At 31.2% G+C, this 25976-nt stretch overlaps 1 protein-coding gene across 3 annotated transcripts in view; it reads left to right on the top strand.

Moving 5' to 3' along the window:
• The window catches only part of LOC143255735 (CDK5 and ABL1 enzyme substrate 1-like), an 80794-nt gene that overhangs the window by 42094 nt on the left and 12724 nt on the right, over positions 1-25976 (top strand). For all 3 annotated transcript variants that reach the window (XR_013030806.1, XR_013030805.1, XM_076511877.1), the window contains exons 2-9: positions 4345-4463; positions 6468-6582; positions 7130-7216; positions 9796-9928; positions 13856-13934; positions 20443-20579; positions 21576-21682; positions 21792-21828. Coding sequence is in view for 1 of the 3 variants with exons in the window: in XM_076511877.1 (XP_076367992.1) it covers positions 4345-4463; positions 6468-6582; positions 7130-7216; positions 9796-9928; positions 13856-13934; positions 20443-20579; positions 21576-21682; positions 21792-21828 (814 nt within the window). In the remaining 2 variants the exon portion in view is untranslated. The remainder of the gene's footprint in view (positions 1-4344; positions 4464-6467; positions 6583-7129; positions 7217-9795; positions 9929-13855; positions 13935-20442; positions 20580-21575; positions 21683-21791; positions 21829-25976) is intronic.

Genomic DNA, 25976 nt, shown 5'->3' with positions numbered 1-25976 from the left:
GGCAGGAGAAAAACCACCAGCTAGTCAAAGATGAAGATAACTTACTATGGCTAGAAGTTGGCCTTAAATACTGAAAGCCCAAACTCAAATTCCACATTGGACAAATTCTAATTAGTTAAAGCTTCAATAAAGTCTTTATGTTAAAGGAAGTCATAATATGGGACTATTAGCATGAACAGTGCAATGAGATATTAGTCAAGTGATACATCTTTCAGCTTAACCTAAACTCATGTCTAACCTTATCCATTAAACATGTTCCCAGAAATCCTAAGAATTTCCTTATCCTGGAAATACTTGGGTTTCTACTTGACCAGTCTTGATGCTCTCTGTTATGTTTGCTAGACAATGGAAACACACATACACCAGTCCAGCCTCATTCCTAGCCCAAATACATCATTATATTCACTTAATAAATCACTGTATTGAGCCTAGATTGTCAGCACAATCATTAACCAGTGAGTTTATTTATGTAGGTAGCCTCATATTCACTTTAAGATATAGTGCAATAGCCATAACCCTGAGCATTATCATCAGTTAATTCCACTTTGCTCGCCATGCCTATAACCATAGTAGCTGATTTTTAGTTACTAAGTGATAATGTGACTTCATCCCTCATCAGTTAAATTAATGTTGAAGTTACCGTTGCCTGTTTCTGGACAGGAAACAGTTTATTTTATGTATGGCTGCTATAACTGCATTACACAGCATCAATGCAATGAACTTTATCTAGATTAAACCATGGAACACTACTTATTCTTCCTGCAACAAACCTTTATGGAGTCCACTGTTCTTTGTTCAATCTAGTCATCATTGAATAACTTTTCCATGAAACATCAGCTTACCTACTAACAAAATTGATGGACAAACACTTTAATACATCCTAAAAATTCCATTTTCAGGTCCTTGATTTTGAACAGCTACCTTTGCAACATCTTCAAGACTGAACCAGAGATCTACTTTGTTTCTAATGTTTAGTTTATTACCATTTGCCAGAATGAAGCTCACATTCACTGGTCCTGTGAGCAGTCCCACTTGTAGTGCTTGAAATATCATAAAGTTCACTAGGGTTATTCCAGCTTTTATGCCTATCAGGAACTCAGCCTTTTGATCTTGTATCTTCATCAGCACATGACAGTCTTAATCCAGCACTAACAGAGTTGGGCTGACCACTTTACTCATTGATGCAAGCATTTCACTGTTCTTCCCCAAGCCAGTAACCAAGCCTGTGGCTTTATCTGTTTTTTGTCATAACATCCACCACTTCTTTCTTATCATACTATAGCTGCTGATCCAACATTTGCTATAAATAATCTTGCTGTGTTGTCATCGTGGTTTGGTTGTTGTGCCATTGAATGAAATCAAAAACTCTGTCATGTTTGCTACTTCACAGATTATGGATATATGCTTTAGTTGTGCTTTGCTAGTCCACAAGCAAAGCCACCACTTCACTTTTTTTATCCTGATTAGTATGAAGCAGAAACCTTGATTTGAGCTGCAACATGTGCTCTATGGGTAGGCCTAGAAACAGTATGTATTTTATGGGTGGGACTTGCTGCAAAATATACCCCATGAGTGGACCTACTCACTGGAGATCAATGTTTGTAACTGTCTATTAACCCTTTGGTTTGTTGAGCTCAGTGCAGGGGAGGTGCCTGTGTAGCACCATTCATGAGTGAAATTACAAGATTATTCCTCACCTTTGGCCATCCAAAGTGACACCTCAAGGTATTTCTCTTTTTTTTTCACCCTTTTTTGGAAAAATATGTATTTCATACTTTAGAATGTCTACTTTCAGTTTCTGCAAAACACCTCTACTTATCTTTTAAAAATGGTATTGAAAATCATAATACTGAACTGAAAAGTAATATATTCCCACAGCAACTTCCCTAAAAGTGGAATTTATGGCAATTGACAACCACTTTGATGGTAACGTTCTAAATGTTTTGACACAAACCCATTGCAAAATATGGGTTGTAAAAAGTTACAACTTAACTCTAAGACATCTGTGACTGGAGAGTTGATTTGTAGTGCTAAAAATAATTACATTGTTTGTTTTTCTTTTCTTCTGTAATAGTATGACATTTGTGGTGTTAAGCTAATGCCTTTCTTCTCCTTTTAAGCTTTAAATGAGTGTGTAATTTAGTTGGGTGATGTTATTAGTTTTCAGGGTGTTTTGTTTTTAGATAATATGAAACTAAGCTCATTAATATGCATATACTAGTCAAATAAATTGCATCATTAATTATAAGTGAATAGCTTTGTGTTACTTTCAATTTCATCAGAGTTTAAGTCCATAGTTTTTCCTACAGTCCAAAACTATGATGCATACATCAATGGGCTATAAGCACCTTAAAGTGTGCCACATTAAATTCTGCTTCCATCAATAGTAGGTCTCAGATTCCCAAGTACTGTTTGTTAGCTCAGTTGGAAGTACTTTCATAAACTTATCAACCAGGATACCCTCCTGATCTGAGCACAGATTGTTTATGTTGGTAGCCAGTTTTTTGGTGTGTCTCCTTTTTCAAGCTTTGAACTCAAGTGTAAAAAAAAAGGTAACCAAATAAAAAATGGGAGAGTATAAATATGCTACCATGCCCATCCACTAATGTATGCATAATGTTTGGAAAAGTTGGTTTGTATGATTTAAAATGTTTTCCAGGAAATCTTGCCCAATACTATATCATAGAGTCACCTCCTTAAATAGATCAGCAGCTTTACAGGTTAGTTTCAAAATTCAAGAATGGCCTTTGGCATTTCCTGGTGGCAAAAAGAGTTTTTATAAATCTAGATATTTTATGTTTCAGATATTTTTATAAGTTTTTTGGACACACAAAATACCTGCATTAGTGTTAAGAATGTAAGAAAATCTACATACATCTGTAGAAAAAAACTGAGATATTAGATCTTGTTTATTGGAAACATAGTAAGGGGACGGTGTAAAGAAGCACACATTTATGACAAAGAAAATACTTTTGCTAAGATTTTAAAGAGTGAGTCTTGTTAATTTTTTGTTATTAAAGTTTTCATTTGAATTGCAAAATGTATTAAAATTACATCACTGCAAGTACCATGTTTCCATGTGTTGTGTTTACTGTAATTTTTAATTTTAGTATTTTGACAGTCTTTCAATGTGTATCAGGATATTTCTATGGTTTTTACTTCAAGATGAAATTTTCAAACTGTGGATAAAATAAATTGAAAATAATCTATGTATATTTAGTCAGATTTGGTAAACATAACCCACTAGTAGTTTTTGAAGCAGGATGAGCTTTGAATTTGCTTTCCAATTCTGTATGATATTTTAACAAATTATTATAAGTTCTACTCAGTTTTATTATAAACAATGACTTTGCAGAATGCTCTCTGATGTCACGATTTCAATTTTGTTTACTGTTTAGTGCTGATTCTATGATATATAAAGTGTTTTGCTTGTGGTGTAAAACTATACTGAAAAATGTTTTGTGCAAAATATGTGACATTTTTTGCTCTAATAATGATTTTCACCATTTCCTATAATCTTGTCTTTCAGACATTTACTTAGTAAATTACACTACATGGCTTAGAGAAAAAATATTATTAGCCATTGTATCCAAAATGTTTGTGGCTACAATGGGGGATGTTTATTTCTAGCCCAAAGTTATCTCCTCTAGCTCCCTTTACCCCAGGGAATTAAACCCCATATTTTAGTTTTACAAGTAAGTTCTTAAATGTACTTCCAGAGAAAACACAACAGAAAGCATCTGAACAGTAGTTAAGTAAACAAATTTAATCTAGAAGTGTTTTTTAGTAATGAAACATTTTTTGAAATAATAACCAAACTTTAAGATTCAAAAGTTTATTTCAACATCAAACATAAAAGATAGAAAAGGTTTCAAGAAAAATGTAATTACTTTGCATTACCTCATTAACATCAGTAATTACCTTAAATAGTGATTAATGTTTTTTCACTTTTACGCATTTTTTAAAATGAATTGTATTGCTACACGTGTAAATGGATGATAGTGTTTTAATTTACAGGGCTGTATTTTTAACCAAATTTGCAATTTGCACCCAGTTAAAATACATTTATATATTTATGTGGTCAGATGTGTTCTAATGGCAAACTTAGAAATGCATTCAGAAGGTACATTGTCAAAGTACAAAGATACTGAATGATGTACTGAAATTTGGTTTATTTTTATATTCATGCATTTAGCTGTAACCAAGTGATTGATGAGCTTACAATGTTTTAGAAGAGTACTTTGAGCTTAATGACTAATTGGTATTAACAAGAACATTAAAGTATGTGTTATTAGTTATTCAAAAAAGCAAAAATTAATTAATCATTTTATTATTCCATGACAGAATTCATGGATCAGTTGATGAAGCACGTGCAAGAGTTTCTTCATTTAGCCAAAGACAAAAACAGCATTCTATCAGTGACCAACACAAACTTGTATCAAGTGAGAGCTGTGAAAGTATAGGCAAGTGTAAAGTTTTTTTTCACAGAAATATATATTTTATATTACTCAAATAAAGAACAGATCTCATACCTTCTAATTTTCTTTGATAATTTAAACAGTCTAAACACTACTTACTTCCAGTAGGTACTGTTTAGATTGATTTATAGAAGGGTTGTATGGTGTGGTATCAGTTAGTACAGCTGAGACACTTAGTGTATGACAGTTCACTTAAAATTTAATCCATGTCTACATCTATGTACATTTAGTATTTTAAACTTAAATATTGTATGGTTGTTTCATCCACTAAGCTATAATTATTTCAATATGTTCTCTACTTTCAATAACCTTCAAAGAAGGATTTATGAATTTGCTTAACAATTAGCTTATCTCACCTTGAATGAATGTCTTGTTGAGTTAATGGATGTAACATGAAGTTATGTTGCTTCAAGATTAGTGGATGAATTTTTTTTTTGTAATTTTTTTTTGAATGTAGTGGCATACTGTTACTTTGTGTACAAGTAGATTTTGAGGTAAACCATAAGATTTGAAGCTGAAAAGAATCCTCACAGCTTAAGCTAAACCTTTCTGCAGGTTTATGTGTGTAGCAGAATTTCTAATGATAAATGCTATGAAATATGATTTTATTAAGAGACTGAGTTAGTCTTATATTTAGTTAGTTGTAGTGGAAACTTTCACAGAAAGCTCTTTATGTAAGTCTGTTGTTTGTGATGAGAGTGTAGTTTCAAGTCAAATCATAATGTAAGTAATGCAAATTAAGTGTCTTTCATTTTGGACATTAAATAATTAAATGATCACTTACTGCATTTAACGTTATTATGAGTTCTGTTTATTTTCCCACTGGTAAAGACATCAAAACTCACCCAATTCTAAACATAATAACTGGGATATTTCACAAAGCATCATCACAGTAACCAGAAATCTTACATTAGAGAGCAATGTTTTTACATCTTAATACATTACAACATCTTCATTCCCATCCCCTTCAGTGATTACAGAGATCTGTGGGTTTCTGTTAAGAACCTTATCTAACATTATAAATGATCTTATACTCTTGTGTACATATACATATATTTCTCTTTAGCATACAAGTTGTTATCAGAAACTGGCTGCAATGCAAGAATGGATACTTAAAACTGCTGACAGTGATGTTAAAAGTTTCATACATGGTACTCACAGATTTGTTTTGTATGTGTGAATAGCTGTACTCTGTGTGTATTTCTTCTCAGCGTCTTTCATCCTTTGAAAGATAAAAAGTAACTTTTACCAGGATTCATTTTTTTGTCATTTGAATACAAAGTTCAGAACATTATTGAGTCAATTAGGAATGAAATTTACAGTGTTGATCACTTCCGTCATTTGTTGGTGCAATTTTAAATGAATATTAGAATTTGTTTACCTTTATTTTGTCTTCTTATTTCATGAAAATTTGTTAAAACTGTAGCATAGAATATGTACTTTTCTTGATATTTATGTTTAGTCATTCATATGTTATCCATAGCTAGGAGACTTCCAACATGACAGTGTGAATTTTGTTTTTGACTTTTCTTATGTTAACCACAGTTAGATTTTTTTTTTCCAACATGTTTGTGTTTAATCGTTTTTGTGACAGCTAAAGACAGAAACCTTTTGTCTGAAAGATGTGATTATCACTGCTAGGGATAAGGTTTGTCATTAAGGGATTAATCATACCTAAATAAACTCCACCAATGCATCATAGTCTAAGTGGAAGCCCAAGAACCATTTCTAGACACTTTACTGTGTTTTCCAATTCAGTACAAATCACAGTTTAAAGTCAATGCTTTGAACAAATTTTATTCTGACATAAATTTAATAGAAAAGATATATTATAGCAAGTCCAATTAGTTACAATTTATAAACCTTCAGTATTTCCATTCTCTACAATCTAGCCCTCTAGAATTGTCTGTTTTGATGTTGCTTTAGGAAGATTTGTTAGTTGCAGGAATACTTTTGTTTTTATTTTCCAACATATACTGTTCTTTTCAGGTGGAGGAACTAGTAGAAGTTGGAAGGCTTCTAGTAGTTTATCAGATTCATCTTCCTCCACTGTGGAGGCTCAGTATCTAAAGACACCATTGGGACAGTATATTAAAGATGAAAGGTACATTTGATTCTTTGTAACCATATAATCTAAATGCTAGAAGTACCAAATAATAACACAAAATTAATCATATGCTGTAGAACCCACTCATGAAATTAAGAGATGAATTGTCAAAGTAAACTAAAGCTTGTCTGGGTGTTTGTCAGAGCATAGATAGCCCATTGTGTATCTTTGTGGATAACAATGACTAAACCAAGCTTTTATAATTTGACTGAGTAATCAAGGTAAATGAACTCCTCAGCTTGCAAAATACATAACAGCTATGTTTTGTAACATTATCGTGACGAGGTTGAATTGCACATGTAGTACGTTAACCCTTAGAGACTAGTCAACTGGTTACCACCAACAGAGAAAGTTATTTTTAGCAAAACTCTTGTATCAGTAGAGAAGCTGAAACATTGGACATTAAGTTAAGTGTGGTGGTTTTGCATTTGAAATCCCAAACATACTTTTGGTGTCTCGTAATTATATAGTTATTTAATTTATACTCTGGGTACTTTGATTTATCTTCAAATCATTGTTATGCATATAATGCTTTTACATTTAGGGTGGTTCTTGTTACTTCCCAAAAAGTGCCCATTGCCATCTTCTCTTCTTTGCCATACTATCGTCGAGTTGTTCACGGAATAGTTCGGTAAGTACAAGTAACTCAAATATTAAAATGCTGTCTCCAGAAATCCACTCTTTGGGCTTTGTTCCATGATTTTTTTAGTATTATGCATTTATATAATATATCTGTGATAATTAGTTGTACTAAAAGATTCTAAATATTCAGAAGTCGTGTAATCTGACTTTAAATTTCTGTGAAGGTTGTGGTTAGCAGGTATATCTTTACTCTGTATATCAAAATGTCTTTTTCAACAAACAATCTTCCAGTAAATTTTCTGTTATAAATCCACTTTACCACCCAATTATAGAATTTCTTAACACTCCTACGAAAAGTGGGGCCTAATAGGCCCCAGAGCAACTTGAAAGGTTATTAATATTAGGCTAATAATTTTGTATTTAAATGAAATTGCCATTTAAATCCATTAATGAATGGATTAACGAGATTCCCACTGTCCCTATCTACTATCTAGCGAAACCACAGCCAGGGGAACGGGCTTGAAGAAATCAGGACTAGAAACGTCTTTTCGTAGGAGTGTTAACTGTGTTTTAAGAAGTATGTTTAGGAAGAAATTATTTGATATATTAAGTCTTTTGAGTTTCATTGTTTTATTCATGTGGATTGCTTTTATTCATTCACTATACATACGGGGGGAAAACAATCAGTTCCGAACAATGGAATATTTAGTGAGATTCATACAAAAACTGACTGTATACACTTTTGATTAAATTTCAAATTCTGCAAAAACTCAAAGTTATCTGTAATTGTAAACTTGTTACTTGTATAGTTTTACATAAAACATTCACCAGAAAACCCTAATACTTAATGATTGTAAGTGCCAATACTTGAAACTATTGGTTTTACAGGAACCTTAAATTTATGAATTTTAGACAAACCATACAATATTTCTCAATGAGTATCAACTGTTCTAATTTATTTATAAAAATTCTCATTTATAATTTAATATTTTATTAACTACAATAAATAGTTTGTAATTTTATATCCCTGGTACACATTAGATCTTTATTCAACTTTGAGAACTTTTTGCTGTCATTTATAATTGACCACTGTAATGCAATCTACTTTATTCAGAGTTACTGTCATATTTCCTTTGTTTGGTATAGTTAAAACTGAATCAATATATCTTCTGAGTTTAATAAGATTTTGGTATTTTACTTGAGATGTTCTTTTTTATTGACTTTTAGTTTTAAAATGAAGACAAACTTAACTACTAACATAAGCTCTTACAAAATCAAATTTTTCTTCAATCCTTTGAATGTTATACGAAAATTTCAAAGATGACAAATAGGTATCAAACTCTAACGTCTCACTGACATAGCAAAAAGGATAGTTTATGAGAATAAAGATTGCAGATGGGATTATCATGTTTATTTATAAATTAATTTGTATTATATTTGGAATGAAAATGGTTTAAAGTACATAACCAATTAATCTTACATTGTATTAATTATTTATTACATTTCTTCTCAGTTAAATGTTTCAAACAAATAAAATCCAACATAGAATTCTTAAAGACTAAAAAGATTTCTTTTAGTTCTAAATTAAAAAAAAGTATGTGACTTGTATTTATAAGTAATTTCTTCTTTTAAGAACTTGAATTGCATTTCCTTATATGATTCTGACTTATGATTTTATATGATGAAACCTTAAACTTAAACTTAAACTTGAAAAATTTATAGTTTCTAAAAATTCTAAATAAAGCTCCTTATGAGTGTGCAAAAAAAAGGTTGTTCAGGTGTTTTAAAAGTCAGTACCATTTGAAGACCATATCTGTTGATTAAAATGTCTCTAAATCGAAACTCAAAGTAAAAATTTTAGGATGGAAAAATAACTACTGAAAGCAGTTACTACTAGTTAATTTTACAGAAGAACAGGTGGTTGCAGTTATAAATGTTCATAACATAAACCATTAAACATCCCAAAGACCATCCTTTTCCTATAATTTAATTTTTAATTTTTTGATTAAGAACATAAAGGCAGGATAACCAAGTGGTACTCACATGTTTTCTTAATTATTATGATAAGTGGCCTCTTTGATATAGTTCAGTGGTTCCCAACTTAGAGGAGAGGAGTGCACATCCTTTGGTGCATCAAACATGAAAAAAAATCTGCCCGACTTGAGTCTCTGTGTAAATTATGTACTGTAAATATGTATGTATATAAATGTATGTTGTTGTTTTTACATATACATACATAAAATGATATGGAGGGAAACTTCAGGCCAGAATGATTGGAAACCCTGGTACAGTTGATAAAATGTTATTTATTACCCTATTATTGTAAACAAAAAAAAAAAATAGTTTAAATCCATCTACAAATAAAAGACATTTATTTTTTAAGCAAATGTTAGGCATGTGACCTCTAATACAGTTTATTTATCACCTTAGAATAATTAAATAAAACAAATGATTGAGCATTGAGTTTAAGTTTACTTCCCTTTTATTCTGTACATTAGTACAGGTTAGCTTGTGTAATGTTACAGCCTTGGAATACACCAAGGTTATAAAAGAGAAATAATTTTAACTAGATGTGACTTAAGGAAATAGATGTGAATTTAGTAATTATTTTGTTATTTATTTGTGAAGAGGAGAAGTCAAACAGGATGGTGGTAGAAGAAGACAAATTTCAGGAAATCGCCAACTGTCAGTTATTAATGACGATCCTGAACAAATAGATTTACTTTTTATGATGGGTTTTGGAAAGCCAGAGGATGGCCAGGTTTGTTTGTTCTCTTTATAGCTTAAACTTAATGAAATATGCTTTGTTATTCTTTAAAGTATTTTTATATGTGGAAGATTTTTCTTAATTTGCAAAATTATATGCCCCTAGAGAATGTGCCTGACATTATAAATAAACAGGTTATGTTTTTCAGAAATGGATCACGTACTGGATGTATCTGTTTTATAGTTCTGAATAAATTATAACAAATCACAATATATGATTATGGTTATACGGGAAGAAATGGTAATATTATACTTGCCAACTTCTTATGTCTTATTTTTCTGTCTCATTACATAAATTCTACTTCACATACTGTTACCAGCTTTGATTGAACATTGATTGAAATATTTTAAACTTTGAAATAAATGATCAGATATTGTGGAAATATATGTAGGATTCCATATTTTATGCCATTGGTTGTGGGTTTTCAACATTTTTCAATCATTCAACAATACAATGCCACCAAAGAGAGACATTTAGCAGAATAAATATGACAACTTTTTCTAAAGATGTATATTCATATAATGAAATAACAAAGCATAAATCTCAGGATACACCAAATTTAACAGTGAGTGTATTTATAACACTGTGAATTAAGAGCAAATCAGTACACTCATAACATACTGTAAAATCAACAGTATCCTACCACATACTGGTCCGGCATAGTTAGGTGGTTAAGGCACTCGACTCATAATCTGAGAGCCACGAATTTGAATCCCCTTTACACTAAACATGTTCATCCTTTTACCCAAAGGGGCATTATAATGTTACAGTCAATCCCCCTATTTGTTGGTTAAAGAGTAGCTCAAGAGTTGGCAGTGGATGGTGATGACTAGCTGCCTTCCCTCTAGTCTTACACTGCTAAATTAAGGATGGCTATCTGCATTAGCCATACTGAAATACTACTACCATCATTAAAGTTTAAAGATTTGTTTGTTCTATAAAGAAAAAATTCACTCAGAAAGTGATTTTTTAAAAGTATCATATAGCCCAACCAACAAAAATAGTTCACAACAATCTTACCCTTAAAAAGAAGCAGAAACTATGAGTAAACAGTCTGATCTTGAAACATTCCAGTGAGAGAGAGAACTTTAGAAAGCATTTGAGATATATCAATTGTAGCATTAAATAACCAAAGTTAAAAGAGTTATTTACACTACACATGCAGTTATTATGTTCTTGCAACATTATGATGAAACATAAAGTTTTGCTTTTAAAGTTGTTTTAAATATTTCTATAAATAATGGATAATAAAATTTGTGTCATGTTATTCTCTGCTTTAACACACTCATGTAACTGCTTAACTACACACTACTAAACTTCTGGTTAAATGCGATCACTGAAACCAACATTTACATTTAGTAGATTCTTATAGCAGGTCTTAAAAATGTATAGTCTAAAAATAATCTTGCCATCCTTTGTACAGTAGAACCTCATTTTTACCACCTCCATACTTTGGAACTTTTTTATTATCTATACTGCATGTTTAACTGTTTATTTCACTGCAAATCATAGGTGATTCCCAAATAAAAATGTATTGCATTATTCATTTAAGACAAATCTCATAGCATTTTGAGCAAGTGCATGTTGAAAATCAAAGACTGAAATTGTTTAAATTTGTTTCAAAACATGATTATATAAAAGGGGAAATTAGCTACCAGGTAATGGAAAATGCAGAAAGATAATTAGCTTTACTTAAATAGGTTGTGTTATCTATTTATACAAGACAAACATTGTAGTGACTGAAAAAAGGTGAAATAGTAGCTTAATTAGTAAATGAGTAAAGAAATAGATTTTGATGGTGTTTAAAAATCAAAAACAGAAACTTTTCCAATTTTCCATAAAGCTGTACTGTGTATAATATAACATATTAACCACAGTGTAATGAGTTTGATGTTACCTCCATAACAATATTTTATACAAACAGAATGATTTTTTTTTTATCAGGTTCAGTTATAATATAAAATTTTTCTAAGGTGCACAGAAACTTAGGAGGAAACAAGACTTTCAAAGTAATTGGAATTTTGCAGCTGGTGGTGAGAGTATCTCTCCAGTAGTCCAAGTTCTCTGAAACTTTGAGTATTAATATAAGTTAAATGATTGTGTCTACAAGGCTTACTAAAATGTAAATATACAACTGTGATTGAGACAGATTTTTACTCTAAAGTTTTGTAAATTTGAGCATTTAAGTTGAAAGAGAATAGTATGCTCCTTGTTATGAAATGCATAAAGTATGATCTGTTCTAATAGCTCACTGTAAAGCTAGTGATATACACTGCCACACACACACTCAGAAAAAATAAACAAATTCATGAGCATTTGTGACAATCTATTATAAAACTCTTCCTGGCAATGTTCCTGAAATAGCTCTTCAATGTTTTTGTACCAGCTGTAGGTAAACATACAGGTGATATGGTGTCACTCTTGAATTGGGCTTTTCATGGATAATATGCTAGCTCTCTCTGAAGTTAATCTCTTGGTATCTTCTTAAGGCAATTTATTTTACCTAAATTCACCATCAAACACAAGTTGTGTAATAAATCATCAAATTAAGGTGTGCTCAAATGTTTGAAATATATGTAATACAAAATGTTATTTGAGATAGAGTCGCTTGCTGACAAGGCTACCATGTATGGAGATGCTATTATTCAAAATGCTAAACATTTCAAGAACAAGAATGCAGTCTACATTTTAGCAGAAGTACAATATCTTCCTTTGTCGAAGATGTCAATATATGCATTCAATTTCTGGTTGTGAGCCAACTGCAGATAAAGTGAAAAGAATGTTGGAAGGGGATGCTGTTGATATTTGTTTTAACGTATTGACAGTTGATAATATAATTAACATGTACAAGCAACTCAAGTATTATTGATGGGAGTGATGACGATGAAACTAATTCAGAATCACTTACAGCACCAGATAATTATCAGCTATGGCATGGAATACAAAAAGAATATAATCCACTTGAACTTATCAAAGGAATTAGAAACTTGCCTGCATGTTAATGAATTCAAAGTTTGAAAAAGCCAAAATTTAAGATTTTTTAAAAAATATTTTCATTTGCATTAATGCTTAAAATATTTCTGTGTTTCTAACAGATGTATGCCTACTATTTCCTGAAAGTATTTTCATTTCTTATTTGTTTTCATTGACAAAACATTCCTATGGAAATTAAAAGTTTTGTAATTTTATGAATTTGTATTATGATTGGACTCAAAATTTTACATAAAATCAACAATTTATAAAAAAAAATATGGATTGTTTGTTTGATTATTTATTGTTAAGCACAAAGCTACACAACAGAGTATTTGTGCTGTGCCCACCACAAGTGTTTAAACTTGTTTATAATGTTATGAGCTTTCTGCTGAGCTACTGAGAGGCAATATTGTTTTTAAAATGGTGTTAGGTAAGAAGATCTACAGTTTCACATAATATTTAATAATTTAGATAAGAGAGGTTAATTAATGTAATTATTACTATGTAATTGTATATGTGTACCAAATATTTTTATTCCATTGTTTGTTTCAGTGAATTTAGTGAAGTGTTTTTTCTTGAATTTAGCTATTGGTTTCAGTATAAAGATTTATACTGTACAAAGTATAACTCTTCTAAATTACAAGTAGTTCCAGTTAGTATAAGGAATTGGAGTATTACTGCAATTTGGATAATAGAAATACTACAGAGTAAGTTAGTAATTTGTAGATTCTTTTTTTTCAATTCTGTAGTTTGAGTGTATGTTATACATGTTTAATGCACTGTTATGTTGCAGTTTTTGCAGTGATTTTCCATGTAGGTTCAATTACAATATGTTTAACTTTTTTTACTCATTGTATGTACTTTGAATTATATATAATTGTATTTAATTGAACAGAAAATTACCAAAAACAGATATTGCATAACTTGCATTCATCTGAACCTTTGCAGGATATCTCATTTAGTCAACTGCTGATGCCATCCTACTGCTACTTACAACGTCAATATAAATTACAAGAGGCTGATTATGGTAAACATCCTAGCTTTCAACTATATGTAAAAAGATATTATTCTAACAATCCTTCCTAATACCTGAATTCACATCAACAGCGTAACTCTCACCTTTGATCTATAATTCCAGGAGCTACTTCAGAAAAAAAGATATTGAGTTACAATTTTTTGTTGACATTGAAGAAGAGTATGGTTTTATTTTACTAACTCTGAAATAATCTAACATTTAAATGTATGATATTAATTTTGTATGCAAAGAGTAATTTTAGTGTTACTACACAATTCAAATTAAACAGTTCAAGCTTCTAAGATTTTGTCAAGGAAGGGAAAGTCAAAATGTTAATTTTGTTTCTCTTATACTTTAGACTTGAATGTATTAACTTATTTTAACAATTATAGCACATAAAAAATGTCAAGTTCAATCAGTCCCATTTGAGAACTATAGGTTAGTTCATATTTGTCCAAGAAATAAGCAATAAATGTGATAAATTTAAAATTTCTTTCATTTGGCTTTATCCAGTTTTGATAATATTACATACATATATCCTACATATTTCACATATGCTATGTTATAAAATAAATAGTAAAACTTCTACTAGCAATTACTTGCTTCAAAACTATCACCATTTAGGATCATAGACTTATATGAGTAAAACAGAAGATGGCTGCCCACCCCTGTTGTTCCTTAGTTTGAATAAATGAGGAACAGTCTTCTTTTCAAAATATGGTTATTGTGATCACTCATTGCACTGTCTCTGGTGTTGCCATTCCTCTGGACCCTCCACTGTATTTTATTCCCCCTTGTTCTACAAGTAGAGAATGGGAATCCTTGACAGTTTTAAGCCACTAGGGTAGTGGACCTTGGAGGTATCCTCCTAAATGTGATCTGATGCAAATAACTAAATGTACAACTACATTCTGTTGAGAGTACAATGGTAGTGTTCTGCTGGTATCAGAAGTTATGATTTTCTCATACTGGAAACATTTCCATTAGATGCTTACCTCTTGTCATATTTTAAACCCTTTCTTCTCCACTGAAAAATGGTGCTTCGTTTTCTGCCTGAGCTGAAAGTTTTAGTTTGGTAGAATTGAATAGAAGAAGCCACATGCCAGGAGGTTGTGTTGTACTCCTGTTGATGGAAGTTGGTTGCACGTGATATGCAGTGGAACCACAATAATCATGGGTAAGTTGGAGTGTAAGTCTTGTGGCATGCAAAAATGTTTTGTACATATAGAGCAGCACTGAACGATAATATCTATAGATTTGAGAGTAGATAAGTACCTAGAAAATTATAATTTCTAACAAGTAAGTGATATTTGCAACAATGTACAGAAAATATATTGGTCTTACATAGTCGACTTTTAAAAACATTTTGAGGTACTCTGCTAGAATTTCCTAAATAATTATCTCAATAATGAAAATGTTAGAATGTTTTTTACTTATTTGGACCAGTAGATTTTCACTGAAAACTTGTAGTGTAAAATATAAAACATACTTAAAAAAACTAAATCAGGAACAGTACATTTTATGTTTGTTGGCAGGATTGTGTTTAGACATTATTTGTTTAAAATAATTGTAGAGAAAAGATTATCTTAAGGGCAAATGCTGATGAGCTCTCTGGTGGCTTAACAGGAAATGTGAAAGTTTATAATGTTAAAAATCAGATTTTGACACTCACAGCAAGTATAATTAGCCTATTGTGTAGCATTGTGCTTAATAACAAACAAAAAAAAGATGCTGATGATCTATTTGCATCAGTGGTGGAATGTTTAATTATTAAGCAAATTGGGTTAAAATTTAGATTTAGTGTGCCCAATTTTCTTTAAGATATTGATAATGTTAAGTAAATATTGATAAGTGTCCAATCATATCATAAAAGAGTTTAGTACATAGTTAGAATTTTTCTAAAGTAATGAAAATTCTGGCACAGGATAAAGTGTCACAATTTCCATTGTGTAACCTTATCTTAATGAGTAACATGTTAAAACCTATGTCATATCTTGTTTGTTGACTCTTATTGAAAGTTTTATAGAACTACTATTTTATGAATGTATGTCAATGAGTTTGTATCATACATTAGTTAATTTATTAGTTTAAAAGTAAATATTAAAAACAAATCCTAAATATCAATCTTTGTGTCATGTGGTATGTTAAATGCAGCATTGATTCAGATTAGATGTTTGTGATATCTAAACACAAAGTCTGTAGTTTCTTATGAATTAAGAACACAAATTACAGATATTGACAAGCTAGAATATCAAGTAAGAACCTTTTATCTTTTCTATTTGCTGAAATGTTGGTCAGGTACTGAATCCAACACACTGGCCTGACTCCCCTTTTTCAACATTTGGTAATGCTCCCTTACATACACTTACTTCTGTTTATGACAGGTGAATAATTAATGGAAAGCTCAAAATGTGTCCTTACTGGCTTTCTTAGCCATTTTCAATTGTTATCTATAAATTGATAAACTGAGCTTTTAGTCTTCTTGAAATTTTAGATTTTGTTAGACTCAAATATAGCTTAGTTACTAAGCTTGATTAATTATAGTGGAATTCTGTAATATCAATGCAGAAATTTAGATCCTCCACATGTAAAATTTTATAAGGCTTAGCAACCTATAACAAGCAGCAAACTAGTATAAAGGTCATAACTATAAGAGATGATTGTTTGCTCTACTTCTTTATTTACTGTTCTATGTTCTAAGAAAAATAAGTTTAAGAACATATTTGTAAACATTAATAATGTATTATAAATGAAAATTTACTGTATTTTAGAATATACTAGTCCATAAAAATACAACTTCTGTAATGTTAGCTGGGTGCTACTGAAAAGCCAATAAATAAAAATAATAAATATATGTAGATGTGTGATGTTATGAGACTTAAGCTATTTATACTAAACATTTGTGTTTTCATGTTTTAATTTGTTGTCATTCTAGAATGAAAAAAGCATAATTTATATTTATTTCTTAATTTTTATGGTTATTGTGATGTCAGTCATATTGACCCAACTGGTAGAAAGATACAGCAGAGAAAATTTCAGCTAAAATACAAAGAAAAAGGATTAAAAATATATCTGATGATAATATGGAGGCTATAAAAATTTCATAAATGAAATATTAAAATATTATGATAAGTATTTTTACTTTAAAATCAAAATTACTTTGCATGTTGGATAGTCAATACCCTAAAATTAAAAAAAAAAAAAAATTACAAGAAAATCTTTAATTGAGAAGTCTTAATACTTAATTTAAAAACCTGATATTTTGCCTTGTAATATTTACCAGTTACCTGCAAAATGTTATAATATGTATATTTTATCAAAAATCACAGTTTAATAACTTTCATGGTTACAAGCTGGGTGTATTCTACCCAACCCAAAATGGAAGAGTTTAAAAATTGTAGATGTGGAATGTTATAAAAATGTAAACTAAAACATTTAAATGCCTTAACAAGGTTACAGTTTCTAATGAAAGAATAAGCAGAGTCATGCTCTCCAAATACTGTTAAAATTAATAGCCTTTACAGTAACTTGTAACTGTATAGCATTCATAACTTTATTATAATGGTAAAAAAGAAAAAATGAAGTGAAACTTTACAACTGTATGAACAATGATGAGTTTTACTGTATTGTTTCTCAAATGCAAGTAATTAAACTTGAAAATTATTAACATGTATACAATAATAGCTCTGATACAGTACTTCCTTCTGCTCACAATATCAGCTATTCTCTCACAGTGCTTCCCTCCATATGCAATTTTTTATTTAAGCATTCCACAAGCCTTTTGCTCACTTCTGTTGGAATCAATTCCTACATATATCTCACATAAATCATTATGTGTGATATACGTGACATGTGACTCTCTACACGCCTCTACCAAACTATCACTTTTTATTTGGCAGAGCTTATGCTTGGATGTTTGTGTGTGTGTGTGTGTGTTTAAAGTTTTACCTTTTCTTTAGTATAATCACAAATTGGTTATCACTTATTTTCACTTCTAGTTTTATTAATACTGTTTCTTAACTTTAATTTAATCCAGGTTTATTACAGTTGCATTGTTATTTATATATTTGATTATTGGTTGGTCCTTTCCTCATCATGAGTTCTGAAGTTCATGTTTTAACTTCAAGGGTCACACCTGTGACTAATGCTGTGGCTTAGGTGCAGGCATGTTTATTCACCAGTAGATTGAACATTATGTGGATCACCCTCTGTCTCCAGCCTACACCCCACTTCCTCCTGAAAGCTGTGCCTGTTCAGGTAGACTAGAACTTGGATTACTTATTTCCATTTCCTGCTTTTGCTGTGTCTTCCCATGCTCCACTTGAGGAGTCTGTTATGCCTAATATGGTCTTTTAGAATTTCATTTCTCAGGTATGTGGCATTTTATCCCTATTTCCTATGAATTGCATTCTTCCCTGGATATTCAAGTACATGCTGATCAATTTGCCTTACAATTAAATGACAGGATTAGCATACCTCACCCTTCCATGGGGTTCAGAGCAGTTTCCTCTTGCATATCATCATGCAGTCTGTTCTTTTCTGGATAAGCATTTATTAGGTTCCATCTTGCCTGTTTTGTAGGGTAGTCCTGGAATCTCCTGTAAGTCTGACCTATACCCAATTTTCCCACCTTCATCTTACCTTTGCAAACCTTTTTTGGTATCTCTCAACCATACATCTCTTCTCTGAGGTTATCTACCAAAATCCTGAGAGGTTTTCTAGAAACATTCTCTCCCTTCTTTCTCCACAGTGGTTCATTTTTCTTCTTTAGATATTGCTTCAGATACATGGTTTCTATGTTGTTGGGACCTTCTAAGTCATGATGCGACCTTAACTCACATCTGTTTACCATATTCTTATGTTTGGGATTTACACATGACCCCACTTTTGTAGCCATACATCTTTGAAATATTCCTTGAGTATGTAGAATTATGAGTTGCATCTGTACAACAACAGTCTAACCCTTCTCACATTGTTGCCCATTTGTCTCAGTCAGAGCCCAATATTGGCACCTGTTACCATTTCCCATCCCTCCCCTTCCCAAATCTTACCTATTCCGATTTTATTTCTTCATTGGGTTTTAACTTTTAATGAAAGAATTCATGATCCTGTTTTTCTCACAGCCTGTAACTTTTATTCTCACTTCCTTTCCTTTGCCTCAGGATCCCATGATATGTTCTGTGCCTTGTTCATCTACTGAAGTTGATACTTATCAGCTCCTTCTATCCATATCACTCAATGTTGTGCCCTTCTGATATCTCCTTATTGGCCAGTTTAACCATGGGTTTTACTATTACAACAGTTGCAACTTATCCCTCTAGTATCTTTTTATTTGTCTCTCTCCATTCTTTAATCAGCCTCAGTTACTGGTTCCACATATAATCATTCATATCCTTTGTCTTCATGCCTGGCTTTTATCTAGTTCTTGTTGAGGAGATCAAGTTTTTCCCCTCGATTATCTTTCCTTTTAATTCATTCCATGTGTCTTTCTTCAATGAATGTGTATTAGCACAAATGGAGAGTGTTCTGGAGTTGGTCTGTAACTTGGAGATTCCCTACTGTGAAGCCTACTGTGACTCAAGTGGTGGAGGTTTTTTATATGGCTTTTCAACTAGGGGTCTTCAGTTTCCTCACTTTCAGATTATTGGGGTGCCTTATCCCATACCTGTCATTTTTACTGATACCATTAAGTTTTCTTTCCCCTGCCCTTAGCATCTTAATTCATACTTTTCAGATTCATCAACACTCCTAGATGTCCTACTCTTCTGGACTGGCATTCATCCTTCTAATATGGATGCCATATACATGGTCCAGTATTCTCTCACTTTATTTCTATATGAATATTTTCCTCATGGTCTATGTTTCACTTTTTCCTTAAAATGTATTTCCTTCTTTTCTTAGCCTGTGGACATCAACTATCAGGTTTGTTTGCCATTGACATTTAACATATGCATATGTTACCATCTTACCTTTCTTCTCCTTTATCTGGATTGTTCCTTCCTCCCAAAGAGCAGAAGATTTGTGGCATGCATAAATAAACATAATACTCAGTAACAGGCAGAAACAATATCCATATTTCACTATTTTGCATTTTATGACTTATGACTTTTTTAAAAACATGTTTACACTTTTTTATTTCACTAACATTTAAGACATCTATTTGCTAAGAGTAAGTTAGGGCTGTGTCTGCAAAATAATACGTTTAATATAGTTCAGATAGATATTACAGATTGATAGAAATTTTGAAAACAATTCAGTTGTCAGTCCATTTTATTGCATTTTTAATGTGTGAATTCTACTTATTTTTTCATTGTTCACTGTTAAACAAAAGCAAAATCATAGTAAATGTATTCTACTTGTGTGAGATAGATTAGGTTAGGGAAAGTAGATTTGTAAGATCGAGAAACAGAATCTTTAGTGCATTTTGTCTCTTGGACGAGAAAGTTTTTTTTCAAAATTTTATACCCTTATTTTATGTTTTTGTTGTTTTATTCTAAGTATATTTGTATTTTTTAAACAGGTTCTAACATGGAAGATAGCTTGAACCTAGGTTATCAACCCACTTTATCTGAGATGGCTTATAACCCTAATCTTCTGGATGATCCAGAACTGAATACTGGAAAACACAGTACTGTGTTGACATTTTCTTCACACATTGTAAGTTTTGTCACCTATACTTGTTAAAATTCAGTTTGTACTTCAAAGTTGATAAAGTTTGAAACAATAAGGAAGATAAAACTGAATGTGATAAGGCTTTCTAAACTTGTCATGTGCCTTCATTATTAAATGTACAGGCTTGTATATTGGCTGTTATGCATGGACTCATTTTTGCTTTGTTTTTTAACAGAAAACAAGTTTAAAAGTTATAATTTGGCTTGGTAACTAACGTTACTTAAAGGGAATAGGATCAACATTTCAAAAAGTGTATATGAAAAGTATTTACCAGTATTAATAATATATTTGTGTTTTGCTGCTGGATAGTTTACTAACAAGAAATAAGCTTAGTTAATGGTCAAGTTATGAAAGATAATAAACTTTTTTTCCTTTCTAAATTTGCAATAAAAAAGTATAAAATTGTCCACACTTCCATGACAACGTATGACAAAATGTTCACAATTTTTTTTAATAATGAAAAAAATTATTTAATCAATAAATTCTTTATTTAAATGTAATAATTAAGTACTTTGGAGCTTGAAACTGTTTTTTATGGTATGTCATTTATCTAGTTGTTATTCTAATCCTGCCTTTTGACCTCATGGATGGTTGATACTTTAGTTTTTGGTCAGAGAATCTCCATCATATAAATATTGAAAATCTCAATACAACAGTCAAAATTTCATTATCTGTAGAAGATTAGTTACTTTTAGCAGGGTGTTCCATGCTTCTAGGTGTTTAATTCTAAAAGTTTAAGGATTAAGTAAAGATAGATTATTGCACCATATCACAGGTTTTTTCATATATGATTCAACTATATGAACTTAGCCTTTGGTGCTAGCCATAATATTTTTTTGTTTTTACAACATGTATCCACACGCATTTTTACATATTTCTCACTTAATGGACCTAAATGGTGTATAAGGAAGATATCTAGCTATGTTAACAATTGGCTTAATGATAGTTTTTCTTAATCCAAGCAAGTTTAATCCTTTCCAGACATCTGTGATTGATTATGTTAAACCATCTGACCTGAAGAAGGAGCTAAATGAAAAGTTCCGTGAACGCTTTCCATATATTCAATTGACATTAAGCAAACTTAGAAGGTGAGTAGCAGGAGGATATTCACTTGTTCGTGAGTTAATTACATCCTTTTTGCACCTAATTTCGTTTTGCTGACAATGAACTAATCAGCTTGTTTTTGTATTTCTGTAGCCTGAAACGAGAAATGTGCAAGATAGCTCAACAAGAGGTATAATAACTTACATTTTATTTTTATTTTATAAGCAGTGTATGTATTTATTTACATATATGTATATATAGAGAGAGATTTTTTTGCCAGGTTTACAAAAGATGTAAATATATTTTTTTAGTATTATATCTGTAGAAGAACTGAAAAGTTTCTTTCTTTAACAAGTTTTTTTTTATCTTGTAAGTACTTAATATCTCTACCATTTTAGGCAGATAGCCAACTTTATTTTTTCTTAATTATATGGATTTTAGTCAGGTGTGTGTAAATTTTAATAGCTGAACTTGCCTAAATACATTTGCTATTAAAGTAATTGTATAAGTTTATGTAGTTGTTTTTTTTGCATTTAAGTAATTTTTCTGTCTGAAATCTTTGAGAAGCAGTTTGAGACAAAGCTGTAAGTGAAAAAAAACAAACTTAAAAAAAATGTTGTCTATCTTATAAATATGTTGTTTGTTACAGTTACTGTGCTAATGCTAATAAAGCTAATCTTGTATATGTCAAAACAGCTGGTATGGGTAGAGAAGGTACTATGTAGAGAAGTGAACGTTTCGACCTTTTTCTGTCATCATCAAGTTCACGATTACTGAAGAAGGTCGAAACATTGTTCGCTCCTCTACATAGTGCTTTCTCTACCCCTAACAGCCGTTTTTACATATATAATTTTCTCTGCGAGTTTTCTCGTCATCATGGAAGGTTAATCTTGTGCTAAGTTTGTCACTTAAAATATTTGAAACAGTAACATAATTAATGATCCGTAACTATTTACCTAATGATGTAGTAATTATTTTTTAGGAGCCTATTAAGTTATAGATCTCCAAAATTTTAGTTTTGGAAATCAAATTTAGTGTTTATATTTAGTATCTGTAAGAGGGAGAATGTTAAATACGTAATACTATAGCATAAACATTCAATATGTGATTTTATGCAGTTGAAAATATACCTGTTATTCATGATGTTACCTGAGAAAAGAATTTTTAACAACTGAAATTAACATCTGAATTTTCTTTTAACTTATGAACTAACGAAAATAGAAATGAATGTCAGTTTATTTTTGGGATACATTTGAATTGTGACATTTTGTAATTTGTAATTAACTTGTGTTCCAAATAATATTGCAAGGTGAAAAATATTAATAATTTAATATCATACAAAGTGGAGAAATTCAGACTTTAAATTTAATGATTGCACAAGTCAAAATTGCAGTGTGAAATTGAATTTTGTGTTTTTCATTAAAGATGGTCAAAACACTAATCATGCAGACAAAAATAAGCATTGTGCAGAGTGGAAATTTTCTCAAAAATTAATAATCATACAGATACAATTATTTGCAATATGAGAATAAAGTATAGTATAAGTGCATAAAACAAAGTTTTTACAGGATAAAAAAAAATTTAAAACAGAAGCAAACAGCTTTTAAAAATACATACAGAAGACGTACATAGTAATGAAATTATGCTCCAGAATATTGTATAAGAGTAATGTAAGTTGAGTAATATCATGAAAGAAATGATAAAAACAATTTGGAAGGTACAAAATGTGCAATCAATTATTTTTAAAACAAATATCATCTCAAAGATGAGATTGAAGTATTTCAAGCACTAGCTGATTACGTGTGACACCAGTGCTCACTTGGTATGCCAGCATTTGGTAGGGATGATAGTATATGGTGGTTATGAGCAATTTGCAACCTTGTATAGTTATTTCTGTTTAATTCTTTTTTTTTCTTGTCCAATCCGTGTGTGACCTCTTCACCTTTGTTTTGCTCCACTACGTGCAGCAAATTTAACTGCCCAATTTTTTCTGTACATTCAAATGGAAAAAAAATTGGGAAATGGAGGCAAAACAAGAAAATCATGACCCCTATTGCAAATCTACATGCACACAGGATAAACATTTTGTGAAGTTGGGGGTTGCACATCGTGTAATAAAAAAGTTTTTCGTGTATCATATATATATATAAAAGAACTTTATTACTGTATGATTATTGTTTATAAATATGTAACCAGTAGCTATTAAAACATGTTCATACTTATTTTAGCATAGGTATAGCATTATACTTGGAGTGATAAATCTGCTTTCACAGATAAACATATATTCCAAAAGAATATGATCCTTAAACCATCTTGTTTTAACCAACTATGGAAAGTAAGATTACAAAATAAAATGTACATCACTGTAATTATTATACAAAGATATCAGAAAAATTACATATTTAAGTGAAATAATGTATTATTAGATTCTAGAAACAGAAGGACACTGACTGTAATAGCCTGACAAAAGTGATAATCTATATGTATAAAATCTATTCTCTGTTCGTAATGCTCCTTTTGTTAATAATGTTTGACTCATTATTGGTAACATTCAAATTGGCTCAGTGGTTTACCTCAAGCAGAACTCTACAACTTTATCATATTCCAGCCAAATGGGGCATTTTTTACATCTTTTTTTAATTAGCAACTCATCACATTCAGAGTAAGATATGAGTAAAAAAAGTAATACATAGCTTACATTATTAGGCTACAACTTAGGGCAGTTTTTGATATTCTGGAGAGAATTTAGATTCACATTTACCTGCATCATCTTTTAATCTGTTGGCTTTTCAGTCCCCCTGTGGGACAGTGATGAATTTAGAGTTCTGTAAAACTAGAATCTGGGGTTTGATTCCCTATAATAGAAAAAGCAGAGAGTCCAACAATGCTTTGCTCTAACAAAACCAACTTACCTGGCCAAATGTTGTTTCAATCAACATAGTCTTTAAATGGCATATGAAAACAAAAAGGAGACTGCTTTGGGATAAGCTATCTTTGATTTGTTTTCTTCTGTTGCTTCATTGAGAGTGTGATGTTTTGGGTCTTTATCTGGTTGCTTTTGAGCCTGCACCTTACTTGATGGCTGAAAAGTCTGGGAGAGAATTTTCATATTTCTTTCCTTCTTATGGCAGTTATGGCTTATGCAGGGAGGGTTACTTCTCCATTGAGTGAAGCAACAGTTATGTATTATCTGACATGACAGTTGGAATTTCTTGATCTAGCCTACTGCCACCATCTGGAAGCATTTTCTGACTCTCAAATAATATATCTCCTCCTCAAATTTGTGGGTTTAAGGTGATGTTTACAGTTAATTTGAATAAATCTATTTCCTCTATTAAGATAGGGTAAGTCTACAGACTTACAACTGTAAAATCTAACAATTTGTTTTTCACTTGACTTTATTGAAAGATTCTTAAGGATCATCAACTTAATTGATTATGAGCTGGAGCCATTGGTTCAGTTGTCAGCTTCTGCATTCATTCCTGTTGTCACTGGCATCTTAAATTTCATTAACTTCTACAAGGAGTCATTGTTCTGCACATTTTTGTGGCTCCTTACCACCAATATCAGCTTCTTGGTACATTAGTACTCAGAATAGATGCTTTTTATATCTAGGAATTCATATATGTTCAATCATAACACCATCAGCATTGTTGTTGATTATTATATTCCTTCAGAACCTGTGACAACCAGGCTCTGAGAATTTCTGGATATGTGGTAACATTAACCACAGGTTCTTGAGTCCAAATTAGTCACTCTAATCACATCTTCACCACTACTCTCTACCCAACTTGTAAGGTTTGTCTCCCACAGATCCATGGTAGTGAAGGAGTCATACAAGTTTTTCTCAGGTTTTATTCCCATCTATTGTTGGGCCTAAGAAGACAGAAAATTGGTGTCCAATCATCAATCCTTCTTATCTATAACAATGCCTAGATTCTCCAAAGTTCACAAGTAACTCACTCCTCAATTTGAGCTGCCATATTTTTTTACTGGGATTGTGTATGTTTTTACTTTCAAACTCGCATTGGCTTCATATGGTTTCTGGCATATCTTACCAGTTTCTTTTTGTCACCTTCATATTTTTATTCTGTGCACACACTATTCCATAGATGGTTGGTTACTGCTGGCACCACCTCATAAATTGTCAGAGCATCACTTTCTGATTCTACTTTCAGAAACAACCATGGCAGACTTCATTTTTAGGACTGAAATATTTATTTTTCATCTTATCTGTCAGTTGAGCTTAGCTAATGCCCATCCAGCTCTATGTTATAAAACAGGATACCAGCCTCTTACAAACCTCTCCTTCTCCCACTACATGAATGGTTTTTTCTC

Source organism: Tachypleus tridentatus, chromosome 7 (genome assembly GCF_004210375.1).
Source record: "Tachypleus tridentatus isolate NWPU-2018 chromosome 7, ASM421037v1, whole genome shotgun sequence".
Classification (NCBI taxonomy): Eukaryota; Metazoa; Arthropoda; class Merostomata; order Xiphosura; family Limulidae; genus Tachypleus; species Tachypleus tridentatus.
The sequence above is the reverse complement of the archived record's forward strand: the minus strand, read 5'-3'. Positions and strand labels throughout refer to the sequence as shown.